This window comes from Danio rerio, chromosome 21 (genome assembly GCF_052040795.2).
Source record: "Danio rerio strain M-AB ecotype USA chromosome 21, GRCz13ab, whole genome shotgun sequence".
In the NCBI taxonomy this organism is placed as follows: domain Eukaryota; kingdom Metazoa; phylum Chordata; class Actinopteri; order Cypriniformes; family Danionidae; genus Danio; species Danio rerio.
Window position 1 is genome coordinate 34508152 of NC_141041.1, and position 26503 is coordinate 34534654.

General features: G+C 36.7%; 1 protein-coding gene across 10 annotated transcripts in view; it reads right to left on the reverse strand.

Moving 5' to 3' along the window:
• Nucleotides 1–3562: 3562 nt before the first annotated feature.
• stim1b (stromal interaction molecule 1b) overlaps nucleotides 3563–26503 on the reverse strand; it is a 92230-nt gene continuing 69289 nt past the window's right edge. Inside the window, exons 9-16 of one of the 10 annotated variants that reach the window (XR_015519350.1) lie at nucleotides 24508–24675; nucleotides 24323–24423; nucleotides 17617–17852; nucleotides 17349–17429; nucleotides 11168–11231; nucleotides 5638–7666; nucleotides 4353–4639; nucleotides 3563–4215 (exon numbers count right to left, since the gene is read on the reverse strand). Coding sequence is in view for 3 of the 10 variants with exons in the window: in XM_087299061.1 (XP_087155187.1) it covers nucleotides 7258–7666; nucleotides 11168–11231; nucleotides 17349–17429; nucleotides 17617–17852; nucleotides 24323–24423; nucleotides 24508–24675 (1059 nt within the window). In the remaining 7 variants the exon portion in view is untranslated. 10 annotated transcript variants of the gene reach the window in all.

Here is a 26503-nt window from a genome sequence, read left to right on the forward strand (position 1 = left end):
GACACAATTATCACCAGCTTTATGATGTAAAATGAGGTTTCATAAAAACACAGCTGAGGAAGTTACAGACACAAATTCAGCTCTAAAAACCATCAAAGGCTTTTTTTTTCCACAAGATCATTTGATTTTTTTTATTGTCTGTGGCTTTTTTTTTGTTTTATTTTAAAAAACTAATTCGATTTACAGCCCAATTTCATTTGTGAGCATTAGTTTTCCTCATTAGGTAACATGAAAAATACACCTATTACAGTTTTTTTTTCAGTCGCTTTGGTGCATTTCTCAAATCAGAACTGAAACTCTTGCAAAACAGAAAGTGCATTTCTCAAAACAATATGTACAAATATCTAAACACCAAGGATTATCTGCAAAAGCCAGTCTCTTGCTCAAAAAACTTAGTTCATCTTTGAAAACTACATTTCTGTCAATGAATGTCAGCGCCATCAGAATTAAAAGTCGTTGTGTCATTGTGTATAGATAAGACAGGCAAGTTACTTAGTCATGTTGTCAGTACTCTGAAGGGGTGTTCTGATATAAAATATGGATATAAATGATTATTTTTGGCTGTTTGTACTGTAATTTGTTGGAAGATCTTGTCATTGTGATACAGAAAGAAAAAGACAGCACTGTAGCACAAAGAAAAACAAAACTAAGTGAAGTTTATTTATAAACAAATTTCAAGAGGGTCACGTGCTTATGGTTGTTCACAGCTGTTCCGACTTTAGCTAATGACTAATTATCCTATCAGATGATAGTTACCTCACTATACATAACCAGACTTTTCTCATCTCAATATCTTCATCTTGAAGAAACCCCCCCACCAAACCCTACTTTCCCTCCTTTCAAACGGGCGACACGGTCGCCAGCGATTAGCGCCTCACAGCAAGAATGCCCCTGCTTTAATTCCCTTCCAAACCAGGCGACATTTCTGTGCGGAGATTTGCTCATTCTCCCCATGCTCGTGTGGGTTTTCCCCGGGTCCTCCGTTTTCTTCCCACAGTTCAAAAACAAGCACCCTACACAATTAATCCAAAATATTTTAGCCAAGCTCTAAGTACACCTTCTAAGCATCCATTTCTGACACTTAGCTACAATAAGCAGGAGGGGGAGTCATAGAGATCTTCCTGAGCTTAAACTCCCCTCTCGCCCTGCAACGGAAGGGAGCCCAGGGCTCGAGGATCTTATGAGCTCAGCGCTCTCTCCCGGGACAGCATGCCAAACAAGCTCTATTATCAATCATCAGCTAAGTGTGAACTCTTGAAAGTAAATGTGAGGATGGGAATCTCCTTTGTGATGCACCTTTATTAGGAAAAAAAGGCAAGATTCAACTGGGAGAAATGTACCAATTGTAGACAGATTTAGAAAAAAAAGTCTAATGGAAATTTATAGAAAAAGCGTTATGATAAAATATTATGACAACTTGTTCTGCTATTTTGCATGTGAAGATTTACGCCATGAACAAAGTATTAAATGTTATGAGGGGTGAGTCTATTAAACAGAGATTAAAATAATACATTTAGATCAACATGACATCAGCAATTGATAATGTAGGGAATATCAGAGAATTGCACTTAATCATGTGCACGGATGTACAAAAGCATTTGCAACTTGTTCAAAAGAATGAGAGACTGCTTTTCTGATGTGCACAACTGACACAATGAGGTGAAGATTGAACAGGTAGTTTTGAGAATTTCAATTCTGATCTGAGAAATTAACCAAAGTGACTAAGAAAATCTGTCATTGAAGATACATTTTATAATGTATTATCTAATATTATTTATTGAAATCTATCTATATATTTATTTATAAACATAAAAAAAAGAGTAATATTTAATGAAAAAAATGTTTGCTCATTAGATAATGCATCAATATTGTCAACTAATGGACCTTGCTTTAAAATATTAGTCAAAAAAATGTAAGTAAAAGCCTGGTCAGTTATTATTATAAATATTAAGAGGTCAAATATGAAATATTAAAATCTCAAAAACCTGAATTCATACAAATATGCTTATAAAATGGTTGATGCTCAATAAATGATTAATATTAAAGTAAGGTAATATATCAATGTTAAAAGTATTTTCTGTATATATTTTATTTGGAAGCAGATTCTTTATATGTGTATTTTAAGTAGATTTGTTTAACGGGAACTGATTTTTAGGACTAAACATAATACATGTATAACGTTAACGTAAGATATTTATACATTTCTTCCATAACATTATAAATGCCTTCAATTCAGGGTTTATACACATTTTTACCACGAAAACTCCATGATTTTTTCAAGACTTTCAAGTAAATTTTCATGGCCTAATGTTTTATGCAATGTCTACATATGCTTGGTAAAAAAAAAAACAATGCATGTTAACATTGATTATAGCATATCGTAAAACACACAACAATCTATTTAGTTTCAGCTTATATTTATATCTATGTAAAATTGATTTAGATAATACTCACACCACACTAATAAGGTGAGGTGATGTAATTGGGCAAAAACAGAAAATAAGTCAGTAACAAATTTAAGTATACAGAGACAGCTGAAGTCAGAATTCTTAGATCCCCCCTTTAAATTTTTGTTTTTGTTTTTGAATTATTTCCAAATGTTATTTAACAGAGCAAAGACATTTTCACAGTTTGTCTGATAATATTTTTTTCTTCTGGAGAAAGTCAGATTTGTTTTATTTTGGCTAGAATATAAGCAGTTTTTAATTTTTAAAAAAAAAAAATTAAGGTCAGAATTATTAACCCCTTTAAGCAAATTGTTTTAGACTGTCTACAGAGCAAACCATCATTATACAATAACTTGCCTAATTACCCTAACCTGCCTAGTTTACCTAATTAACCTAGTTAAGCCTTTAAATGTCATTTTAAGCTGTATAGAAGTGTCTTGAAGAATATCTAGTCAAATATTATTTACTGTCATCACGGCAAAGTTAAATAAATCAGTTATTAGAAATGAGTCATTAAAACTATTATGTTTAGAAATGTGTTGAAAAGGGCAGTTCATTCAGCTGTGGCGACCCCGGATTAATAAAGGGACTAAGCTGAAAAGAAAATAAATGAATGTGTTAAAGAAATCATCTCTCCGTTAAACAGAAATTGGGTAAAAAATAAACATGGTGGCTAATAATTCAGAGGGGCAAATAATTCTGACTTCAACTGTGTCTGTTTTCCATGACTTTTCTAAAACTTTTCCATGTCAAAATTTCATTTTATTTTAAATTGTTTAACTTTTCCAGGTTTTCCATGGCCGTATGAACCGTCATTTTCATGCATCTACAGTAAAAGGATATCAAAATAGTTCTTAAAAAAACCTGACTGACCCCACATTTTCATATTTGTGAAAATGTTAAAACATCATCAAAAATAAGATCAAAAATACTCATTTACTTTGGATTTTCATAGTGACTAGAGTATATGCACACTATTTGTTTTTCTAAGGATGTTAAAAATACAATTTAAAATGTAATTCTGAAAAAAGTTTTATTTTTATAAAGTTAAAAAAGGTGTTTTTAAACCGTAAAACAAGATACTCCCCAGCTTTAAACTTCCAAAACAACCTTCCTTTTATTTTAAATATCTTATTTTATTAGTTTTCGAGTGTGAAAGCAATTCAGAAAGAATGAAGCTAAAGGCAAGTAGACACAAGCCCACAGTGAGGAACAGACACACAAATATTACAGTCTCAGCCGCAGCTCTCCTCCATAACAACTGGTAACATTTACACTCCAATTTCAGCAGAAAGCAAGCAGCAGCGAGATATTTTCAGCCTCACGTTCATCTCTCAGTACACAAAGATCCTGCCAATAACAAACTGTACGCTGTGTTTATGAGCAAACACTTTCTCTGGGCTGCGTTTGAAAAAGGAAATAAGTCAGAAGACGCAAATTGTATGTAAAACGGCAGGGGATGAAAGCATTTGCATGTGCTCCAGTGTTTGTTTTGAGCTCACGCTAACAACAGTTGAAAAACACTAGAAACACACACTAAAAATAGGACAATGCCGCCAGGTACGGAAGCCTGTTTGTGACAAAGGATTAAAGAAACAACTAAAGGTTCTTTGTAACTATAAATCAGCAAATTCTGGATTTCCCTGCTAAAAAAAATGCTTAAACTGGTTGGCTTGTTTTAACTGGTCGACCAGCTTGGTTTTAGAAGGGTATTGGTAATTTCCAGGCTGTTTTCCAGCCTTTTCCAGACCGGTCTTAGCTGATCAGGCTGGAAAATGACCAGCTTAAACCAGCTTGACCAGCCTGGTTTAAGCTAGACATAGCTGGTTTTGTCTGGGCTCCTAGCATGACTAGGCTGGTCAAGCTAGTTTTAACTGGTCATGTTCCAGCCTGACCAGCTAAGACCAGGCTGGAAATGGCTGAAAACCAGCCTGGAAATGGCCAAAACCCCTCTAAAATCAGGAAGTGGACCAGCTAAAACCAGACTAGACAGGTTTAAGCTGTTTTTTCAGCAGAGATTTTCCTCAAAATATTTCAGTTTGTATCTCACAATTCAAAATTCACATTTGTGCCCCTGGGCCACATTATAAAGGGTAAGAAAAATACTTGAATAAACAAGATTTACATTGCCATATGATTTGTTTTGATAGGACTATTTATGGCAGCAACACAGCTACTGGAAAATCTGGAATCTGAGGGTAAAACAATAAAATAAAGGGAGAAAATCCCATTTAAAGCTGTCTGAATGATGTTTTTAACTATGCATGTTTCTAATGTGAAATGAGGTTTTTGATATACAGTAGAAATGTGCAAAATATCTTAATTAAACATCATTTTCACTTATAATTGAATAATTTGGGCATAAAAGAAAAATTATTTCTATCATTGGCTATTCATATAAATATAAGGCAATAAAAATCTAGTTAAACTTTTGCAATTCTGACCTTGCAAGTTTACATCTCACAATTTTAATACTTAATCATTTAAAATGTATAAAATAATTCATTCATTCATTTTCTAGTCGGTTTAGTCCCTTTATTATTCCGGGGTCGCCAAAGCGGAATGAACCGCCAACTTATCCAGCAAGTTTTTACGCAGCGGATGCCCTTCCAGCCGCAACCCATCTCTGGGAAACATCCACACACACATTAACACACACTCATACACTACGGACAATTTAGCCTACCCAGTTCACCTGTACCGCATGAAACGCCAACTGAGCCGAGGCTGGAACCAGTGACCCAGCGACCTACTTGCTGTGAGGCGACAGCACTACTTACTGTGCCACTGCTTCGCCATTGTATGAAATAATAATTCTAATAATAAATCTAAGAGTTGTGAAAATCACAGAAAGAAAAGTCAGTATTCCAAGATAAAAGGGTTCTCATTATATTTCTTATTATATTTCTCATAATTATGTCTTATGTTTCAGTTATTGCAAAAAAAAAAAAATAATAAAATGTATATGGGTCAAAAATATTTGTATTCTATGAAAAAAAAATCATTAGAATATTAAGTTCATCTTTCATAAAGTCATTTTGTATATCAACTACCATAAATATATCAAAACATCATTTTTGATTAGGTGTATGCACTGAATGTAAGAGTTTATTTTGGACAACTTTACAGGCAATTTTCTCAATATTTTGATGATTGATGACCCTCAGATTCCAGATTAGCTCATCTAGACATGGGCACGATTCTGCCAGTACGATAACCTTGGATAAAAATATTATGGTTTCTCTGTATCACAGTATTGTGATTACTGCTCTAAAATAGGTTCTTTTTAAATGTCTGGGTGAAAAACATTTTTTTTTCTCCATTGAACATTTATTTTAAGAAAGATTTATAATTTTAAGAACCGTAGCTTTGATGTGAAGGGTCCTTTTCTACTGTTGCCCTAAAAAAACTAAATAAAACAATCATTAAAAAAAAACACTTGCATATGCACTACCTGGAAAAAAGTCTTGTTGTCTATCCAACTTTTAAAAACAGCAAATAATAACTTGATTTTTTGGTATCAGAAGTGGCTGATATGAAAGGCAGAGGCCACTGAATTACGCTTATTTTATCAGAATAAAAGATAATCATGCCTTGATTTTTAATTATTTAATTAGGACAGGGAAGTCTAACTTTGCTTAGACAAAAGTCTTGTGACTTAACAGAAATAATGTACAGTATAAAATATGTAGTGTCGTGGTGCAGTGGAAAAAGAATTAATATTGTGTATGATTACCATGAACTTGGAGGACTGCATCCATCTCTGCAATGACTTAAATCCCTTAGTAATAAAGTCATCTGGAATGGCAAAGAAAGCGTTCTTACAGGACTCCCAGAGTTCATAAAGATTCTTTGGATTCATCGTCAATGCCTCCTCCACTTTATCCCAGACAAGCTCAATAATGGTCATGTCTGGTGACTGGGCTGGCCAATCATGGAGCACCTTGACCTTCTTTTCTTTCAGGAACATTGATGTGGAGGCTGAAAAATGAGAAGGAGCGCTATCCTGCTGAAGAATTTGCCCTCTCCTGTGGTTTGTAATATAATGGCTGTTGATGTTACCATCCACTCTGCAGATCTCTCACGCACCTCCATACTGAATGTAACCCCAAACCATGACTTTACCTGCACCAAACTTGACTGATTGCTGTGAGAATCTTGGGTCCATGCGGTTTCCATTAAGTCTTCTGCAGTATTTGTGATGATTGGGATTGACCTTCTGCCTTCTTTTCAAATGATCAACTAGAAGTTAAGTTATTATTTGTTGCGCTTACAACTGGCATCGACAACAAGACCTGTCAGGTAGTGTACTGGTAAAACGGTATTACATCAAATTTTGGAGATACTTCTTGTAACTGCAGTAAACCTTTAAAGTGGTCATCGTCCTATGCCTAGTCGTATCCTAAATCATACATCAATGGAAAGCTCATTCTTCCAGCTTTCAGAAGATGCATACATCTCAATATCCAAAAACAGAGCCCTATGACCAGGGTCGCCTATTATTTGACAGAAACAAAAATTGAAATATGAAATATAAACTCACAGCTCAGAGTAAAAAAATCTGAATCATGTGAGAAAATTGATTTCTATGACAGAAACAAGCTTCCATAAGCTGGCGCCCTTATTTTCTGAAGTAAATAAATAAACATACAGTGATATCATACCTGTTCCCAACAAATGCCTGTTTCTGCTGCCGTTGGTCGACACAAATACACCAAGAAAAAAAGAATAAACCTAAAAACAATCCACATAAATTACACCTTCCTACCAAACCCTTCTCCAAATGTAGCACACGACTGGTCATTTCTGTTTATTTCTTAGGCCTTCTGAAGATTTTAGGAAAGCCGTGTTTCTTGCGTCCTGAGCCGGAGCCCTCAGTGTCTTCTCCAGTGGAGCCATTGTCCTCATCCACTAGGCTCCTCCTGCTGGCGATCTGGGACACGCGGATGCCAGCTCGAGACAGGGTGTCCTGCTCAGAGGTGAAGTTGAGGGAGTGCAGGGAGTCGCCGGAGATCAGGCTTGAGGGCTGCGAGTTGATCTCTCCCAGGCTAGCGCACTTCTCCATGCCGAAGCTCTTCTTCTGAAGCAGAGGGCTGTCAGTGGAGGAGCCGCCGTTGGATCGGGACGGTTTATTGTAGAGGGGAGTTGAGGAGCAGCGATGGCCGTCTCCGTACTGAGACATGGAGAGAGACGAGTCGGATTCGGAGCGGTTCAGATCCCTGGACAGAGGAGAAGAGAGCGTGTCAGAATCTGATTGTGAGCTGGTGTCAGTAGTCAGCATGAAAGGACAGACGCAATGCATTTTACTGCCATATAGACCCTGGCCCATGAAGATTTCCTGCTTGTTGTCAAATTATTTCATAACTAACAAGAGGCAATTCAATCATAACTTAATGATAAAACAGCTATCCTAACATTATTTATCAATCTGTGGCTCTTTTTGGATTCAAGAAAGCTCTAGAAATGAAAAATGTAGAACAGGAAATATGCTGGGACCATTGTTTTTGTTTACATCCCTCAAAACAGTCTATAGAAAGAGTGAAAGACAAGACGCCTCATTTATAAAACACTTGGCAAAAAATTTTCTAAATTGCTTCTATTTTGTAAGTGCGATTCAGAATCAAAGTTGTGTATACGGTGCTCTTTTTTGACATTTACAAATAGCAAATGATCTTGAAATTGGGAGTAGCTAGCAGTTGTCAGATCTCCGGCTTGTACACCCCCTAAGTCAGGGATCACCAAACTTGTTCCTGGAGGGCCGGTGTCCCACAGATTTTTAGCTCCAACCCTAATCAAACACACTTGAACAAGCTAATTAAGGTCTTACTAGATATTCTTGAAACATCCAGGCAGGTATGTTAAGGCAAGTTGGAGCTAAACCCTGCTGGGACACCGGCCCTTCAGGAACGAGATTGGTGACCCCTGCCCTAAGTAATATCCAACGCAATCTCACGGCAATTCGTAACTTTTTGATTTAGTGGCTCATTCATATGAATTGATATGATCTAATTCGAACAATTCGTGCTCATCACCCAATGACGGTAGGGGTTAGGGGTGGGGTTGGGTGCCACGCCTCCTTTTTAAAATCGTACATTTTCGTTCGACTGAACTTGTATGAATTCGTACGAATTAGCCACTAAACTGACAAAATGTTAAATATGTTTCCTTGTGAGATCCGGCTGGTAATATCATTATCATATAAAAGAGCACATGTCAATATCCAAGTTTATGCTTGAGAATGACGAGCACAAAGAAAAAAAGCTGGAAATTGAGGTTCTGCTAGTAGAGGTAGAAATTTGACTGTGTAAGAATCACAAGTTTCAGTCATCTCATTAAAAATGAGCCATCCGACTTGTAAAATCACTTGCTATGACAACTAATAAAAAGTTTAGTCTCATAAAATTCTTGTAAAACTTAAAAAATTGACTGATTGTTTATTAAAAAATGAAAAAAAAGATGATTTATTAATTATTATTTACTTTGATTTGGCATGTCTTTGTTTACTAATGCTGCTCAAATCTGCCATTAATATACTGACACAATAATATATTTTGAAAGAACATAACTGATATAAATGACAAATGCAAAGTTTAAGATTAAAGTTAAATATCTGTATATGGAAAATATATCATAAAATATCATAATATATGGAAAATTTGATTGTTGTTTAATCTCTTCAAGATTTGCTCAAGATTATCTGTCACAAAAGTCTGCGTGTGTGAAAGTGGCTTATGATATCTGAGTGACACAAAAATGACACTTTTCCTACAGAAAGTCAGGTCCCTTCAGAAAGGCATTAATATAAGTCATTCATGGTCAAATGAATTTCCCTCAGTCAGTCCTCAAGTTTAAAGCTCTTGCTGACTTCCAACATATTTTCATCTTGGTTGCTAAATAGTTCAACTCTGGACAGAATTTGCCATAAGTGTTCAGAATCACTGTAATAAAATAGGCTTTTATTGATTAAAGTGGCAAAAAATTATGAAATATAATGGGGGGGGGGGGGTATATGCGCTATATGACTTTGTTGACACCTTATTAATATTTGGTGACCCCTAGTGGGGGTTGTGAACTCTAAGTTGAATCACTGCCATAAATTTAAGGCAGAATTTGATGATGTTTGTGGTGGATTTTGGGAAACTACTAACCTCCAACCTCCAAGTACTTGAAGTACATTTTACAAAGGCAAGTAGTCAAGTTTACCTTTAAAAAATATCTCAGCATATTCCATTGACTTGTTTAAAGGGCACCTATTTTACCACTTTTTCAATATTTAAGATAAGTTTTTTGTGTCTCCAGAATGAGTCTATAAAGTTTCAGCTCAAAACACTCATCACCTTGTTTATTAGACTTTTCAGATGTTTGTTATTTCAGCTCTGAACATTTTGCGCTGTTTTTGTGGCCTGCGCCTGTGATGCTAGTCCTCCCCACCCATCGTTCCCACATAGAAAATAAGCTGAAAAGGTTTAACTTTTTAGAAAAAAATACCCCTTTCAATAGGCCGGCTACAGGCCTGATAGTGTAATGCTAATATAAAAAATGTATTAACTGATCAAGAGAGTTTAATAAAGATTCCTGTTTATTTAACCATAGTACAAAAGAAACACGTCTCATATACAGTATAGGTATTAATAAAGGATGGAGCACAGGCTGTAGTTTTCTGACAAATTGTTTCAACCGTAATTAGTCATGCTACTCTGAGAGATTAGGATCAGGCAGGATCATATACTTTTACATGTAGCTGTTTTCAGGGCATATTATTTACAGACCATATCAGCCTGCTATAACGATAGACTTCGCATTAAATCAGGGAAAAAAACGAGCATTAATGATGGACTCATTCAGCAGCAAACTTGAGATTGTGAAACACTTAAAAAAAAAAAAAAGCTCCTTATGCCGCTATCCTCGCTTGTGTGTCACACACCTCACACACCTTATTCTTGCAAATCACCTGCAGTTTAGGTGCTGCTACAGCTGAACAAAGCTACAGCCTCCCACATAACAGCAGGGAAAGGCACAGCCAATCAGTGTTCATATGTGTTTGTGGGCGGTGCCACTCGAATAGAGAACGTGATTGAACCATTTTAGCATGTCTAGGTTAATATTGATAGCTCCATTTATTTGTGTGAATAAAATTATTGGTGGTGAGATTTCAATAGTTGATGGATATTGGTGGGAACGCAGATATCCTCCATCCATGCTAAATCTACACCCCTGAACCTCCCAAATTGACAGCAGCAGATTTTCCAAGTATCTTAATTTTTTATTTTTTTTTGGTATTTAAAAAATTTTGCTCATATTTAGATATTTAGGGGTGCCAATATTAGTGGAGGACACTGTATATATGTTAAATACTTGAAAATGAAAGTGCGACTTTGTTAGCAAACAGTTATTTATATTTGCGTTATTAACTCACACACACATGCCTTCATTAGTCAGTGTGTGTGTGTGTGTGTGTGTGGTACCCGCTGCTGTCTGTTTTGTGCAGACTGTGTGCTGAAGCCTCCATTGAAGAGCAGAAAGAGGAGCGATACTGAAGCGCAGAGAAGCGAGAGCACAGAGAAGAGGAGGACGAGGACAGCAGGACGGAGGGATGAGACAGAGAGGAAGACAGAGAAGCCACAGGGACAAACTCCACATGGCCGATGGAGTGACTGCGCGTCTGCCGCACACGGGGCTGTCCGGGGGCCTGCAGGGGCCCACAGTCGTCCTCTACCAACCTCTGAGAGCTCAGGTTCAGCAGCGCCTCTCCGTGTCGCGGACGCAGGGACATCAGACTGGGGGCTGAGGAGACACACAGAGAGTGGATATTAATGTGATTCAAGTTTCAAAAATGATACAGTTTATCATCTTCAAAACAAGGGTAAATTAACATTGGTTATATTTACTGTAAGTCAGAATTATTAGCCCCCCTTTATTTTTTTTTATTTTTTTAAATATTTTCCAAATGATGTTTAACAGAGCAAGGAAATTTTCACAGTATGTCTGATCATATTTTTTTTTTTCTGGAGAAAGTCTAATTTATTTTATTTCAGCTAGAATAAAAGCATTTTTTAATTTCTAAAAAAACATTAAGGTCAAAATTAATAGCCCAGCTATTTTTTTTCGATAGTCTACAGAACAAACCATCATTATACAATAACTTGCCTAATTACCCTAACCTGCCTAGTTCACCAAATTAAGCCTTTAAATGTCACTTTAAGCTGTATAGAAGTGTCTTGAAGAATATCTAGTCAAATATTATTTACTGTCATCATAGCAAAGATAAAATAAATCAGTTATTAGAAATGAGTTATTAAAACTATTATGTTTGGAAATGTGTTGAAAAAAATCTGCTCTCCGTTAAACAGAATCTAGGGTAAAAAATAAACAGGGGGGCTAATAATTCTGACTTCAACTGTATATTTACATATCACACATTATTAATGCCATCAAGTTTGTGTTACTGTTTGTTATTAATATTGCTACTACACTATTATGATGATTGTTATAACTAAATAAAGTATTGAACAAAAATATATTTTGAAGTATATTAGCTGTTATGGTATATACTTTAATAACAGTAAATGATAAATCATTTTATAAAACATTCACTATTATTATTATTAATATTGTGGCCTTCATAACAGCTATTGAGCAATTAGCTTAATTGTAGGTCATTATAAGAATATTATTTTACAATAATGTAAATATATTTTAATAAATAATACAAATAATGGCATGTCACTCCACTGTGGTAACCCCAGAAAAGGGAATAAGCCAAAGGAAAGTGAGCAAATAAGTGAATAAAATCAATGTATATATAATATTTTATATATAATAATCATATAATAAATGTTTATAAAAGTATATACAGAGAGAGAGATTATAAAATGCTGATTTAGAACAATAAATTGACAAAATAATTAAGCAAAAACTGCTTATATAAATCATATATTATTTATAAATAATTATGTATTATAAATATTAATGTAGTGTTTTAAAATATAAACTATTATTATTTTAAAAATAGCAATTTTAACAATAATTCTGCAAGAAATGCCACTGTTTCCAAGTCCAATTAGACCTAAACAATAACTAATGCTAATTTGATCTTTACATAAATATTTCTGTGTGTGTTTGTTTTTTACTGTTTTTATGCGTTATTAAAAATTGAGCCTGGAAGCTGTTGTGAAACACTTGAGTTTTTAAAAGCTCAGCCTAAATGTGTTTCATAAACACAGCTCATAAGCAGCTGTTGGTACAATTGAATTATTATTAGCCCCCCTGTTTGTTTCCCCCCCCCCCAATTTCTGTTTATCGAAGAGAAAATTTTTTCAACACATTTCTAAACATAATAGTTTTAATAACTTATCTCTAAAAACTGATTTACTTTATCTTTGCCCTGGTGGCAGTAAATAATATTTGACTAGATATTTTTCAAGACACTTCTATACAGCTTAAAGTGACGTTTAAAGGCTTAACTAGGTTAATTAGGTTAACTAGGCAGGTTAGGATAATTAGGCAAGTTATTGTATAACAATGTTTTGTTCTGTAGACTACCGGAAAAAAAATAAAAAGATATAGCTTAAAGGGGCTGATAATTGACTTAAAAAAATAAAAAATAAATTAAACACTGCTTTTATTTAAGCCAAAATAATACAAATAAGACTTTCTCCAGAAGAACAAATATGATCAGACATACTGTGAAAATGTCCTTGCTCTGTTAAACATCATTTGGGAAATATTTAAAAAATAAAACAAAATTCAAAGAGGGGCTAATAATTCTGCCTTCACTGTATAATGATCTTCATAAAAAATGGAGGCTTGGAACAGGAAACAGTAATATTTACAGCACGACTTAACATGAGAAAGCTATGAGTTATCTAAAAGGAGTTATTCTGGGCTGTTATGTTGATAGAGACATGCTGCATGTGCACAAAACATTCACAGCACAAACACACACAGTTTAGAGGAGTATGCATGATGCTGATAAAAGCACATTAACAGTGGTTCATGAAGGAAAACAGAGCTGGGGAGGAAACACAGATGATGATGATGATGATGATGATGATGTGGCACAGGAAATAAACACACACACATATACACACAACTGTGAAAGCATTGCAGTGCAAAGAGCACTCGTGTCCACAAACACTGCACACACAAACACCATTTGCAGCCTGCATGAAAACACTGCGGTGATGAAGCTCTTCATTTGTTGTGTGAAACGTGGAAACAAAGATAATGACTGAACATTATCCGGCTTATTACACGGCTGCTTGGTAAATAAATCAATAAATGGACATTAAATATTGATGTTTACAAGGAAATGGGAAATTTGATACGCATGAAATTAGTACAGCAAGTAGGACTGTAATTGACTGATCTGTGTCGGTTATTCATATAGATGCTGAAGTTTGAGATGATTGAGTTAGTGGATTTGTAAAAGGGTTTGATCATGTTATTCAAAATCTGTAATACACTCTTAAGAATGATGGGCTGAAATATGGACTATTAAAAAAAAAAAAAGCATTATTTAAATGTATGTAAATAAATTAACCCAACATTTGTTCATATTTGACCCAACACCAGGGCAGTTAGGACGACTCAGAATTTTTTAAGAGTCATTAAATTTTAGATCATCTTCAGTGATGATATTCTGAACCAAGTCTAAAGAGCATGCTTGCTTGACACTTGAAAACCAATGGAGTTTATTCTTGCATGTCACATGGCAAGTATGATTGTCTACAAGAACCAACGGGGTTGTTTTCATGTGCCAGGTTGGTTTGGTTGAGCTTCTAACTATGTTTATGTAAATAAAGGCCTAAAATACATTGGTTTAACACAGGGGTGGGAAAACTTGGTCCTGGAGGGCCGGCGTCCTGCACAGTTTAGCTAAAATTTTAATCAAACACACCTGCTTATAGATTTCTAGTGGTCCTGAAGACATTAATTAGCATGTTCAGGTGTGTTTGATAAGTGTTGGAGCTAAACTATGCAGGAGAAAGGCCCTCCAGGACCGAGTTTGCCCACCACTGGTTTAACATTTAAAGAGAGTATCTTCAGAATTATTGGATTAAACCACTTTATTTATTTTCATCGTTTATGGATGATCAATATTTTAGTGGAGGAAAATCTCTTTAATTTGATTCAGAATATTTTCATTTGTGTTCCAAAGGTTGATGAAAGGTTTGAAATGAACAGATTTTTTTTTTGGAGTGAACAAAAAACCCTTTATCTTTAACCTTGTTGAAATATATATATTAAAAAAAGGGTTTTCGAAATGAGCGAGGTTAGTGGTTTGCATAAAAAAACAGCTTTTATGTAATGTTAAAGCCACCAAGAGTATGAAATTTAGTAGTTTCAGTTTTTATTCTAAATTTAGGGGGGAAATGTTAATTGTAGTGTGAACGATTTGCAAAAATGTTAGTTGAAAGTCAATCACAAAGCATTTAAGTGCAAATTGTTGCAATTGTCAAATTGGTATATCCCAAAGAGCCATGAAATAAATTAAAATGTAGGCTTTGCACTCTGAGCTTAACACTGGGTCAGCATCTGGTTAGCAATGTGCTAATGTTAGCACTAACAAAGCTAACAACATGTGCTAAAGGCACAAATAGTGAATTACCAACCTAGAAATCCAGCAATTTAGAACAAAAAAAGTTAAAAACAACCCAGGGTTAATAACTACAGTGTGAAAAACCCATATAACAAAACAAAATGAAGCTTTAGGTTAGCTGGTTGACCAATCCTGCTCCCAAAGGGTCAACTTCCTGCAGAATTTAACTTATACCTTGTCTGATGTCTTTGATTAGCTAATTCTGGTTTGTTTAGTTAGGGCTTGAGCTAAACTCTGCAGGATGGTGGTCTTCAGGAACAATTCTGGACAGCCTTAATACAGAGCATTACTTAGCAGAAATATATTCAATATAAAAGTGTGGCCACATTAGTCAAATTTCAGCAAATTTTAGTGGGAATAAAAACCCCCTACTTGTCCATTAAAACTAGCATAGAAATGCACTGTGCGGAGCATCTCTCACAGAGCATATTTGAGCATGTTAGGTTGTTATCAGTGCAGGCATGGAATCAGTGCTTTCTCTGAGGGGTCATTTAAACAGCACCACATAGTATTTTAGTCATATATTTACATAACAACCATGTTTTCAAGACCTGAAATGCTTAACATATGTGTACAGGTGTGGTTGACAAACTAAAACAACAATAGAAAACTACATGTGCATAGATAGAAGGTGTTTCTTTACAAAGTGTAATCGCCTGGCATACATGATACATGATTTACACTAACATTCTTAACTCAATTAAGCCATGCATGCATGAAGGTTTGTGAACACTGACTCGTTTTCTTTAAACGCAATTAAGTCCAGCATGAGAAGTATCAATCTGCTTTTTGACAGAATATTTAAAGGCATATGTGATATGTGACAGGAACATGTAGGAGTTTCCAAATAAACCACTTCTATGGTGCATTGTGTGAAGCAGATAAGGATAATTCGGCATCAGTTTAGTAACAGATCATAACTGATTATGATGTACTGATGGCAGGGGTGGACTGGGACAAAAATTCAGCCCTGGCACTGTAGCCACACCAGCCCACATTACCATACCGACACAGCCCCACCCACAGACACGCACATTAACTATTAAGTGTACAGATGGTGAAATAATATGACATTCTTGCGAGATTTTGATTATGTTTGGGTAACCTCGGATTGGGTCGGCCCATCTTGAAACCAGGCGGCAGTTGCCGATTGGGCCAAATGCTTAACATTTATAAGTATTATTATTTTTATTATCATCATCATAATATCACATCTAGCGAGAGATAAAAGCTGCCTGCACTTAAAAACAATACATATTTAAAAAAAAAAAAAACTGACCGGCCCACATTTAAAAATTAATCCGGCCCTTCTTGCATTTGCCAGAATTGCCAGATGGCCAGTCTGCCCCAGACTGATGGTTTCTAATGTTATTTGTCATCAGCAAATTAAAGGAGGTGAGACGTGTGCATGAGTAGCCTATGACGATTGAGGCATGACGCATGACGCATGTGTAAGTAATTAAAAATGCTTCAACTTTTTAAAGCCTACATTTTGGCACATTTTTGTGCTTGTAAGTTTGCTGGGACATGCATGTTTATCTCATATGTCTGAAGAAAAAAAACTAAAACTGAATGTTGAGGATTCAGTGTATCGTTGATGCATCATGATGCACTGTGATATCAAATTGAAAAAATGACGCATGAACATTTGCCATTTGTAGCTTCATTTGCGCTCTTTAGAAACCTATGGGTGACATCACGGATACTACGTCCATATTTTTTACAGTCGATGGATTCACACAATTCCTTCATGTTGTCAAACCACAAACCTATGAAGTTAATGTTTTTACAAATTTAAGTGGATTGAACATAAAACAATTAAGTTGTCTCAAAGAAATCTCAAGAATTGTGTTGTTTCAATAATTTTTTGAGTATCACAACCCTAGAAACGTCTCATTACTATGGATTTAGAAGTCTTTCTTGGCTCAAAATATGATAAAAATATGTTCTCATCTTGACACTACCGCTAGTTGATGAAGTATTGTTAATGCAAGGTCACCGGTTTGCATGTAATCAGCATATTAGTGTGCATGTAAACATGTAAGCGAAACTTTTCAAAAAATGTGTGTTAATGTAAACAGATTTATATTGCTCAACATTTCAGCTAAACTGGAGTTTTATAAAACAGATGACAATAATAGCAGCACTGATTTCACATCTGCACTTCTAACGAAGATTTAATTGTGTTTGTTTAAGAGCTGGATACACAAACCGCATCCAGCATCTCTTAAAATGGCCAGCAAGAGCGACACAGAAGGGTTTGCCTATTGTTAGCATTGGCTGAGAGAATGAATGCCAACCGGAATGTTTCCACAGGGATTGGCTCTCGGAAGTCACGGGCCAAAGGTCACTCACTCGCCGATCCATCTGCCAGGCGGCATCTGCGGACATCAGCCAATCATATTACACCACAAAAAAGGCAAAGCTCAAAGCAAAGCTTTGTTCCCATGTATCCAGGGTCAGAAAAACTGGCCTTCAGATCATTTTCAAACGGTATGGAAAGGAAGCATGACACGCATGAATATCATAAGACTCATTGTACCAGGTTTGTGTGCTTGATAAACTCACACTGCAGGGTTCCAGGGGAGAGTATGTCTTCATCCATGTCATCCAGGTCATCAGATAGCAGGAGATGTTGAGGTGATGAGGGGCGGATGCCTAGAAAAGCAGGGTCCACATTGAGGGCAGCGGCCAGAGATGACATGCCTGGGTTGTTGACGATATTAAAGTTCGTCAGAGACTCAATTTGCTGCCACCGATGGAGCTTTTCTCTCAGAGCTGCCGTCACTTCTCCCAGAGCCTTTCTGCAGATGTGAGAGAGAAGAAAGGTTTGGTTTAGATGCTGTGAGTTAGTGCTGTGACCGTCATTAATATTGAGAAGAAAAGCCCCCCTTTTATTAATTAGGAATGGCCGAATGATCCCACATGATATTTATTAATGCTGCCCCGTTTGTTTGGAACACCAACACTACCCCGGTTTCCATCAAGCTGTATTAATGTCCTTTTTAAAGTATACAAGTAATAGAAATGACAAATCGTCACCTTAGAATTATAAGGTTTTACCTGACATTTTTGTCAAAATTAAGAGATTGATATATTCTTATTAAATGGCAACTTATTTACATTATGGGATGTTTTTTTAAAAGTTGTTTACATTTTAAAGCTCAATATCTCAAAATCATTCAGAAAGCAGATACAACCTTATAATTCCAAGGTGACGAAATTTCAAATAAGGGTTTTTTTTTATTTTATTTATTTTTTTTATTTTTATTCTTTAATACACAAAAGTTTTTCAAGAGTTCACACTTAGATATCACTTTATGCTATTAGCAATGTCCCGGAGAAAACCCTGAGCTTGGAGATAATTAAGCCCAGTGCTCCCAATCCGTCTTTAGCATGTAAGGAGGTCCGAGATCAGGTAAGTCTCGAAAGCTCCTTTTAGTAAAGAAGAAAAAGGAGGTGATGGGGTGGAAGTAGGAATTTTTCCAAAACTAAGATAAAAGAGTAGGGTGAAATCGATCTATTTATAGTAGGCTTGGATCATTACTGATTGGATTATTACTGATGACGAATGAAAGACCTGAGATTGATCCTATCATGTGCTTCTCTCAAAATTAGTTTAAAACCTTCACTTACGCATGCTTGAGGTGGTTTTAATAAATGTGAATAACGAGAGATGGTAACAGATCTGACGTAGTGAATATTACACCCACACAACCAATCAGCTGTCTCCTAGTTTACATTCAGATTTTTGTTTCATAGTTCGCGAAGTTTGAAAAGATTTGCCTCACGTCAAGATGGAAACCCAGCTAGTAATGTTTGTGTTGCACATCTCACAATTCAATATTATTGTCCATTCATTTCAATTGTGAGTCTTTGGTCTTATTTTTGTCTTTTGGATTCAAATCTAAAGAAGGCAAATTAATATTGAATGGTCTTCAAGTCTTCAACACAAGTACAGTCAAAGTCTCTTTAAGGCAAGTCATTTCACTTAGCAGCCATCTTTGAAACACCAGTTTGCTCAGGCATTCTGTTTGAACATGGAAACATCAAAGATTAAACTCTGTATTAGGGATCACCAATAAAATTAAACAACAACTGTCTCTTTAGTTTCATTTCTAAATGTTCAAATCATACAAAATACAAAACTCTTGTCTGGTCCGAGACCCTCCCCTGGAAAATTGTCAGTCTATAGCAGGGGTGCCCAAACTTTTCCATAATATGGGCTAAAAGCCAACCTTGGTTGAGGGCTGTGGGCCGAATATATACCAAACCGAATTTATAGTATATACCAAACTGTATTGCATTAAATTTGCCATGGGGAATTACCAAGTTTAATTGCTCATATTTAAAAATAATTAGAAAATGTAAAAAACTAGAAAAACCAAAACAATCCCATTTATAATAGAATACACTTCAATGCTGAATGTATTAGTTGAGCTACTCCTTCCTTTGCTCGCCGATGTCTTATGTATTCACATTTTAATAGTCTGATACATTCATAACATTTAAATTCAGTTGGCTTTTTGTAGTTCAGCAATAAAACAATGAAATAATCACACTAGGGTTGGGCATCTAAGCTATAATGCCGATCCGATACGCATCTCGATACAAAGAATACGATCCGATATATTAGCGATACATTTGTGACATATTGCGATGCAACACGATACGATTCACACCCATATCACGATACGATGCGATATTTCAGCACTAACTAATTAGATCAAGTTTATGAGATGATGTGAAAGAGGATGCTGTGCCATTGAATGAGTTTGATTATTTATAAACCAAGCAAAACCAAGACTTTTTTTTACAAACTGGCTCTTCTCTCAGAGCCAGAGTGTCAGTTTACAGTAGAGGGCCATTTTAGAACCTATAGCACATATTATTTAAGTATTTTCAAGATAAACAGAATGTATAAGTGCAATATATATTAAAAAAATATGTATATATTTGCACTCTTTCAACATAAATAAATTTAGCATTGCACAACAAGAATTGTGATTTAACTTTTCAACTATGAAAACAAGTTTTACAAAGATATATTTTGCCACTGATTATTCAAAACTTAAGGTTGTAAACTAGCAGTGTTATGCTGCTTTGAAACATCACTGTCACTGTAAACAACAGGCTAATAAAAATATAACAAACCAGCAATCTTCTTGCTGTGAGGTGGTCAAACTACCCACTGTGCCACCGTGGCACCCAATTATTTTTTATCATTATTATTATAATATTATTATTATTATTATTAAATAAAAATTAACAGGAGGAGGTGTTTAAAACCTTCGTTCTCCGTGACACTAGGCTGAATATCTTTGCAGATGAACAATGCAATAGCATTCGTTATTGGCGTAGAGCGAGCAGAACTGTTGCGCATGGAAAAAAAACTTGCAATGCTTTTCTCACCACTTTTGGAGCTGGTTAAAGCAGTGCAGGAAGCCGGGGATGCAAAAACACTGGAAGATGCTTTCACAACAACACCGTGGTGCCGATTCAAGGCAGATTTCAGATTAGTCGTACTGCCCGCGTATTTTACAGATGCGCGGCACATTTTGCAAATTGCATCTGTCCTGTCATGTCGTCCATTCTTAAATCCATAATGTTGCCATACTTTAGATTTAAAACTCAGTGGGGAATAAAATGTTTGTTTTGCTTCTCGCGCTTTCTGAGGGCGCTCCACTAGCTTCATCCGCACACCTGATACACTGAGTTGTAGTGTGTGTACACATCCGCAAATCCGTTGCTAAGGCTTACTTTATGTAGGTCGATTAAATTATGCGCCAAAAACAGGTTGACAACACTTGTTAATAAATAAAAAATACATTCTATATTAAAAATATAAGCTGTATCTCGGAAAAATCGATGCATCTCGCAAAAACCGATGCATCTCGATTTGCTTCCAAAATTTCATTCATCCTCTGCTGCTCAACCGATGCACTCGCATCGTGCACGCGCATGACCGCGTATCGATACATATCGGTTAATCTTCCCATCCCTAAATCACACACATCTCTTTAACAATACCTCTGTCAAAGGAATTCCCACAACCACCTTCCCATCATTTTCCCTCTTTGTTCAGATGGGATGGTGGGCCAAGGTTAGCCATAGGCCAACTTTGGCCCGCGAGCCCTACATTAGGCATCTCTGATCTATAGCAATCAATAGTTGGCTCCTGCACTAGAAGGTGGCGTCGCATTTGTCATATCCACTTGTTAAGTCGTGAAGTATCGGTGACGTATGGAATCTTATTTTGGGGTCCAAGCCACTACTTTTTTGAATTGAGAAAATATTCTTTTAAGTCCACTGTTTAGCCCTATCACACATTAAAGTGAATTCATATAAAATCATATGGTGCATACGAAACCACCTACTACTCATTAGGTATCGCATTTGAGTTTAAACGTATTACTCAGCCGTTACAAAAGTACGTTTTATACACTATAAATGTGAAAAGTATGAACGGAATTTGGATGTACTACATCCGACCTTTTGTCATACTCACGTGAGTTGCGTCGTTTTACTCCCATTCATGAATTCTCTTGAGGGCATCATGGACTTCAGTATCTCGCCGGAAGTAGTTAAGTCATCTGGGTACTTCTCGCATACTGACTTTTGAATTCTTTGAATTCGGACATACTACTCGGCTCACATCCTGATTTTAGCGTACTATATAGTATGGAAGTATACGGTTTCGAAGGCAGCCATAGTGTACATAACAAACTTTGGACTTGCTGCATCACAAATACAAAAAATTTAACAATTTATAAAAACCAAATCACTTTCTGGCCATCTGATATTAGGCATGCATGTACATATTGCGATTGTGATTTTCTACAGTATTAGCGATTGGACCCGGAAGCCGATTCGCGTGATGTGACAGTTAACAAGCGGATTGACCGCTACACTTGTCCCCATTCAAAACTAAATCAGTGACATGTCTTGTGTATTCTATATTATTTGGTACAGTAGAGTACATTTTTATGTGTGTTTAAATAGCGAATTGTTCTGTACCACCTATTTGGCCACAAAAGAGTTGAGCTAGACTCACAAATGAATGTTATTGGTTTACAAATAATTGTCTCCAGTGCATGTAACAAGACCAGAGAATGTCAACACAGGAAGTGTTGTTTTTAAATACACAGCTGAAACACAACACAGCACTAATACAATGATTGTGCGCAGCAATTAGCCATACTTACACAAACCTTGTCAGCTTCATGTGACAAACAGCCTCATTCCAAGAAGCAAGAACAGAATCTGATGCATGTCCTCTGCTGTTTTTGATGAGGCCGTTTAAAAAGCGCATGGAAAGGGCAAGTGATGCTGCTTCCCCTAAACGTGTCTATATTTGAAATAATGAACTTGAGCTCACAAAAGATGTGAACGGCCCGTACAGCTTTCTTCTTCGAGCGAGATAGAGAAATGAATCAGCCTAACAGCTTATATAAATGTCACAAAAGTAAGCCTTAAAAGACGCAAAAGCACATTCATGTAGAGATCTGCGCGGGACTAAATTTTGAATCCCGCTCCTGGCCGCACCCGCCAGGTTTTAGCCGGAACCCGACCGCTCCCGCTTATATTAAGCACTTGATGTCCCGCTGCCCGACCCGCCCCGTTTTCTATCCGCTTCGCCTGATCCTGCTAAAGAGCGGGGGGAGAACAAAACCGAAAATCACCCAGTTATACAGTCCAGACAGCCTATAACAAGCTGTTTGTATAAACACACACACCCACAGCACCAAGCACACACACACAGACAAAGCTTTCTCTCTCATTCGTGCGCGCGTGCCCTCTAACACACACTCATAAGCACCAAGCACAAACACAGGCAAAGCTCTATCTCTCATTCACACACACACACACATCTCTCATTCACGCGTGCGCATACATACACACACACACTGCAACAAACAAGCTAAACACAGCATCGCGCTATTTCATTTACACACATACATACGCGTGCTCACTCAGGAGTCGGGAGCGATATTGCTAGACAGCCCGCTCCCATCCCAAATTAAACCCGTTACCGTACGCTCCCGTGATTTATTCGGAAATTTATACCCGCGCCGTAGAAATCTGGTCGGGTCCCGTGGCGCCCGCGGGACAGCCGCGGGAATGCAGACCTCTACATTCATGTACAGTTGAAGTCAGAATTATTAGCCCCCTTTGATTTTTGTTTTCTTTTTTAAAAATTTCCCAGATGATGTTTAACAGAGCAAGGACATTTTCACAGTATGTCTACATACCACAGTTCCACAGTAATATATTTTCTGCTGAAGAAAGTCTTGTTTGTTTTATTTTGGCTAGAATAAAAGCAGTTTTTAATTTTTGTTTGAAATTACGGGAGTTTTCCGGGATAAATAACAAAATAGGTGGGTGGCTGGAGATGGTTCTGAAATACGAGGAGTCTACCAGGAAAAACAGGTACGCTCACACATACACTCTGCACTCTGACTACTTTAATATTGTTGATAAGCCGTGGTGGGTATTTCACTCTGTCTCGCGCTGAATGCTGTCGACCAATCGCAACAGGTTGTCATCGGTCCAATCAGCGAAGATTAGCTTCACGCTAAGGTGGGGTTTGGGAACAAATGAATTGCTGGACGAATCATGTGGGAGTCGCTGGGATAATTAGGTAAAATAAATGCATATTAAAAGACAACGAAAGTGCTTTTTGACCTTACATGCTTATCAGACTTTTGCTGGAGACCCTAAAACCAAAATATGACCATATTTAATGTATAATAGGGGCTCTTTAAACTATAGAGGTGACAGGATTTATCTGTGTTTGTGTTATACTGTGTACATAACCATGTACATACAGTATACATACATTTTTTTGAGTATATTTGTGAACTGCAGAATGCATTTTTGGGAAACAACAAGATCTTTCAACTGAGTAAAAGAGAAATATAACTTTCTCAATACAAATTGCTGTTTTGTTGACTGATTTCACTCTCCTTTCATCAAGACAGACCTTCTGACAAAAACATTTGCAGCTTTTTTCAAAAGCATGGTGAGAACTAAGAAATTAGTTTTTGTGATCTTTTTAAACTATTCGTTTAAACTGTGGTTATGGCCTTGCTGTACACTCTTTTATTGTGCTTCTTAATAAAAGTCAAAATCTGGGCTAAAATCATGCAGTCTGAACTCAGCGTTAAGTGAAATTAATGTATCAAAACTTTGACATTTTTTAAGAGCTGATTAAAACACGTCTTTCATTCTCCGTCTACATTACATAAAAAACTTTCACTAAATGTCGACTTACTTGGCTGAGAGGATTTTGTGATCAACATCATCCAGTGAGGAGCTGTGGGCCACATGGAATGTCCCAAATATAGATGCTCGCTTCTTCTTGATCTTCTCGGCCTGTTATGGTGGACACAATTTCATAGTTCAAGCTAGTTAAAGGAACAGTAAAAGCAGATTTCACTCATTGAATGAGTATCTCACCCCTTCTTTAGCCACTATGAGCTGTCTTTCTGCGCTCTGTTTCTTAATGTTGTAGTACTGCACCTCCACCTCATGTGTGAGCTGCAGCCACTTCTGCAGAGCATCAGGAGGAGACCAGCCGCTCCTCAACTCCAGCTCCCTCTCGGCCTTCTTCAGAGCCATCCGCACCTTTCACAACCACACACACACTCATTAATAATAACTGCATTTCAGGATTTTGATTAGGCGATTATGTAAAGCCTCTTTCACAGCACTTCAACTGTGAAGTGAATCTTTGGAAAACTATGAGGATGTTGCTGATGCGTGAAGAGAGGCAGATGCATGAAAGGACTGTTATTTTAGGCTTTGACAGACTGATAGTAAAGCACCCCTTTAAGATCAATTTGTATAATATTAATCCTAATAATTCTCATTTTCGACTTAAAGAGCCCCTATTATGGGTTTTTGACCTTTCGTGCAGTGTAACACAGCACTAAGTAAATGAAAACATCCAGCTGAGGTTTAAATCTGAAAGTGTACTGTGTTTAAAACTATTACTCTTCAAGAAAAGAGTCGACTCTGAGTCGAATGAATGACTTTTAGTTCGGATCTTTTGCCTGAATGCATTGATGTCAATATGCAACATCGCCAAATATGTAGTGCCGGATCTGGTAAAACATGAACGAGCCTTTCCCTTCAAACGCTAGAGAAGTGCAGAGAATCATGGGATTGAACATAATGCGAAGATTACTATCACTAAAGGAGATTGCGAGAGATATGGGCTATGGGTAATCAAGAGGTCATTATCACAACAACCCCACAGTACAGATCACTTCAATGTGATGATACTGATGATACTGGCCCATGAACATTTCTTAACAAGAAGCAATTCAATCATAACTGAATGTCAAAACAGCTATCATGACATTATTTATCATTATGTGGCTCTTTTTGGATTCTCGGAAGCTATAGAAATAAAAAATGTAAAACAGGAAATAGGTTGAAACCATAGTTTTTGTTTACATCTCTCAAAATGGTCTATACCATGTGCTGTGTTTGTTCCTGCCATTTTTCTTATGATTGATACAATAACCTACTCTGCAACACGGGATTCACCAGCTGTTCATTATTAAAGGAAGGAGCAGCAAAAAATATTAATGTACAGGACTTTGTCAGTATAAGCTGAGAAAATATTATATGCAATGTTATATGCTATTCCTTCTATGCTAATGAAGGACTACTGAGACATTCCAAGCATGGGATGGGTCCTCCTGGCGCGGCAGAGGTTCATCACAGCTCCAATACACATCTCTGCCATTTGCTTATAGTAACTGTGTGCTTTTTTTACCATACACAATCAATCTGCTTGTGATCTTCCTTCATATAGCTTAGTGTCATTTGACAGTTTATGACTTAAGCGTTGTAGTGATGAAATCAACAGAGACATTAGCCCCTTTCACACATACAGACCTTCCCGGAAAATTACTGGCAATTTCCCCGAAAGGTTGTATGTGTGAACAGGCCCTTTTTGAAAATACCGGTAAATTCGTTCTGGCTATTTTTCGGAAAGAGAAGTTGTAACATTACCGGTATTTTGCCGGAATGCTGCGCTGTGTGAATGGAGAAAGAAGATTGCCGGAAAGAGCGCGTACACGTCTAGAATGTGCTGACGTGAGACGTCTGCTTTAGCCAATCACAACAGTCAGACGCATTTACGTCCGCGCGGTTTATGAGAATAAAAGCCTTTGAATATTTTCCCAGACGCATTTAGCTGCTAGAAGTTAGTCAGGTCATGTTTATATGTTCTTCTTAATGCCAACTGTGTAAATAATCATCAATAAAATACTTATGATAAGCCGCTGTTTGTTTACCTTCAAGCTTTGCGTGTGCCTGTGAAACAGCCTGTGAGCGCCTGCACACACATATTATGAGCATCTCGACATGCGAAAGTGATCCTCCATATATTTTCATCGAAGTTGTTCACAATACTGATCATCCACAGAGTTTGTAATGTAGT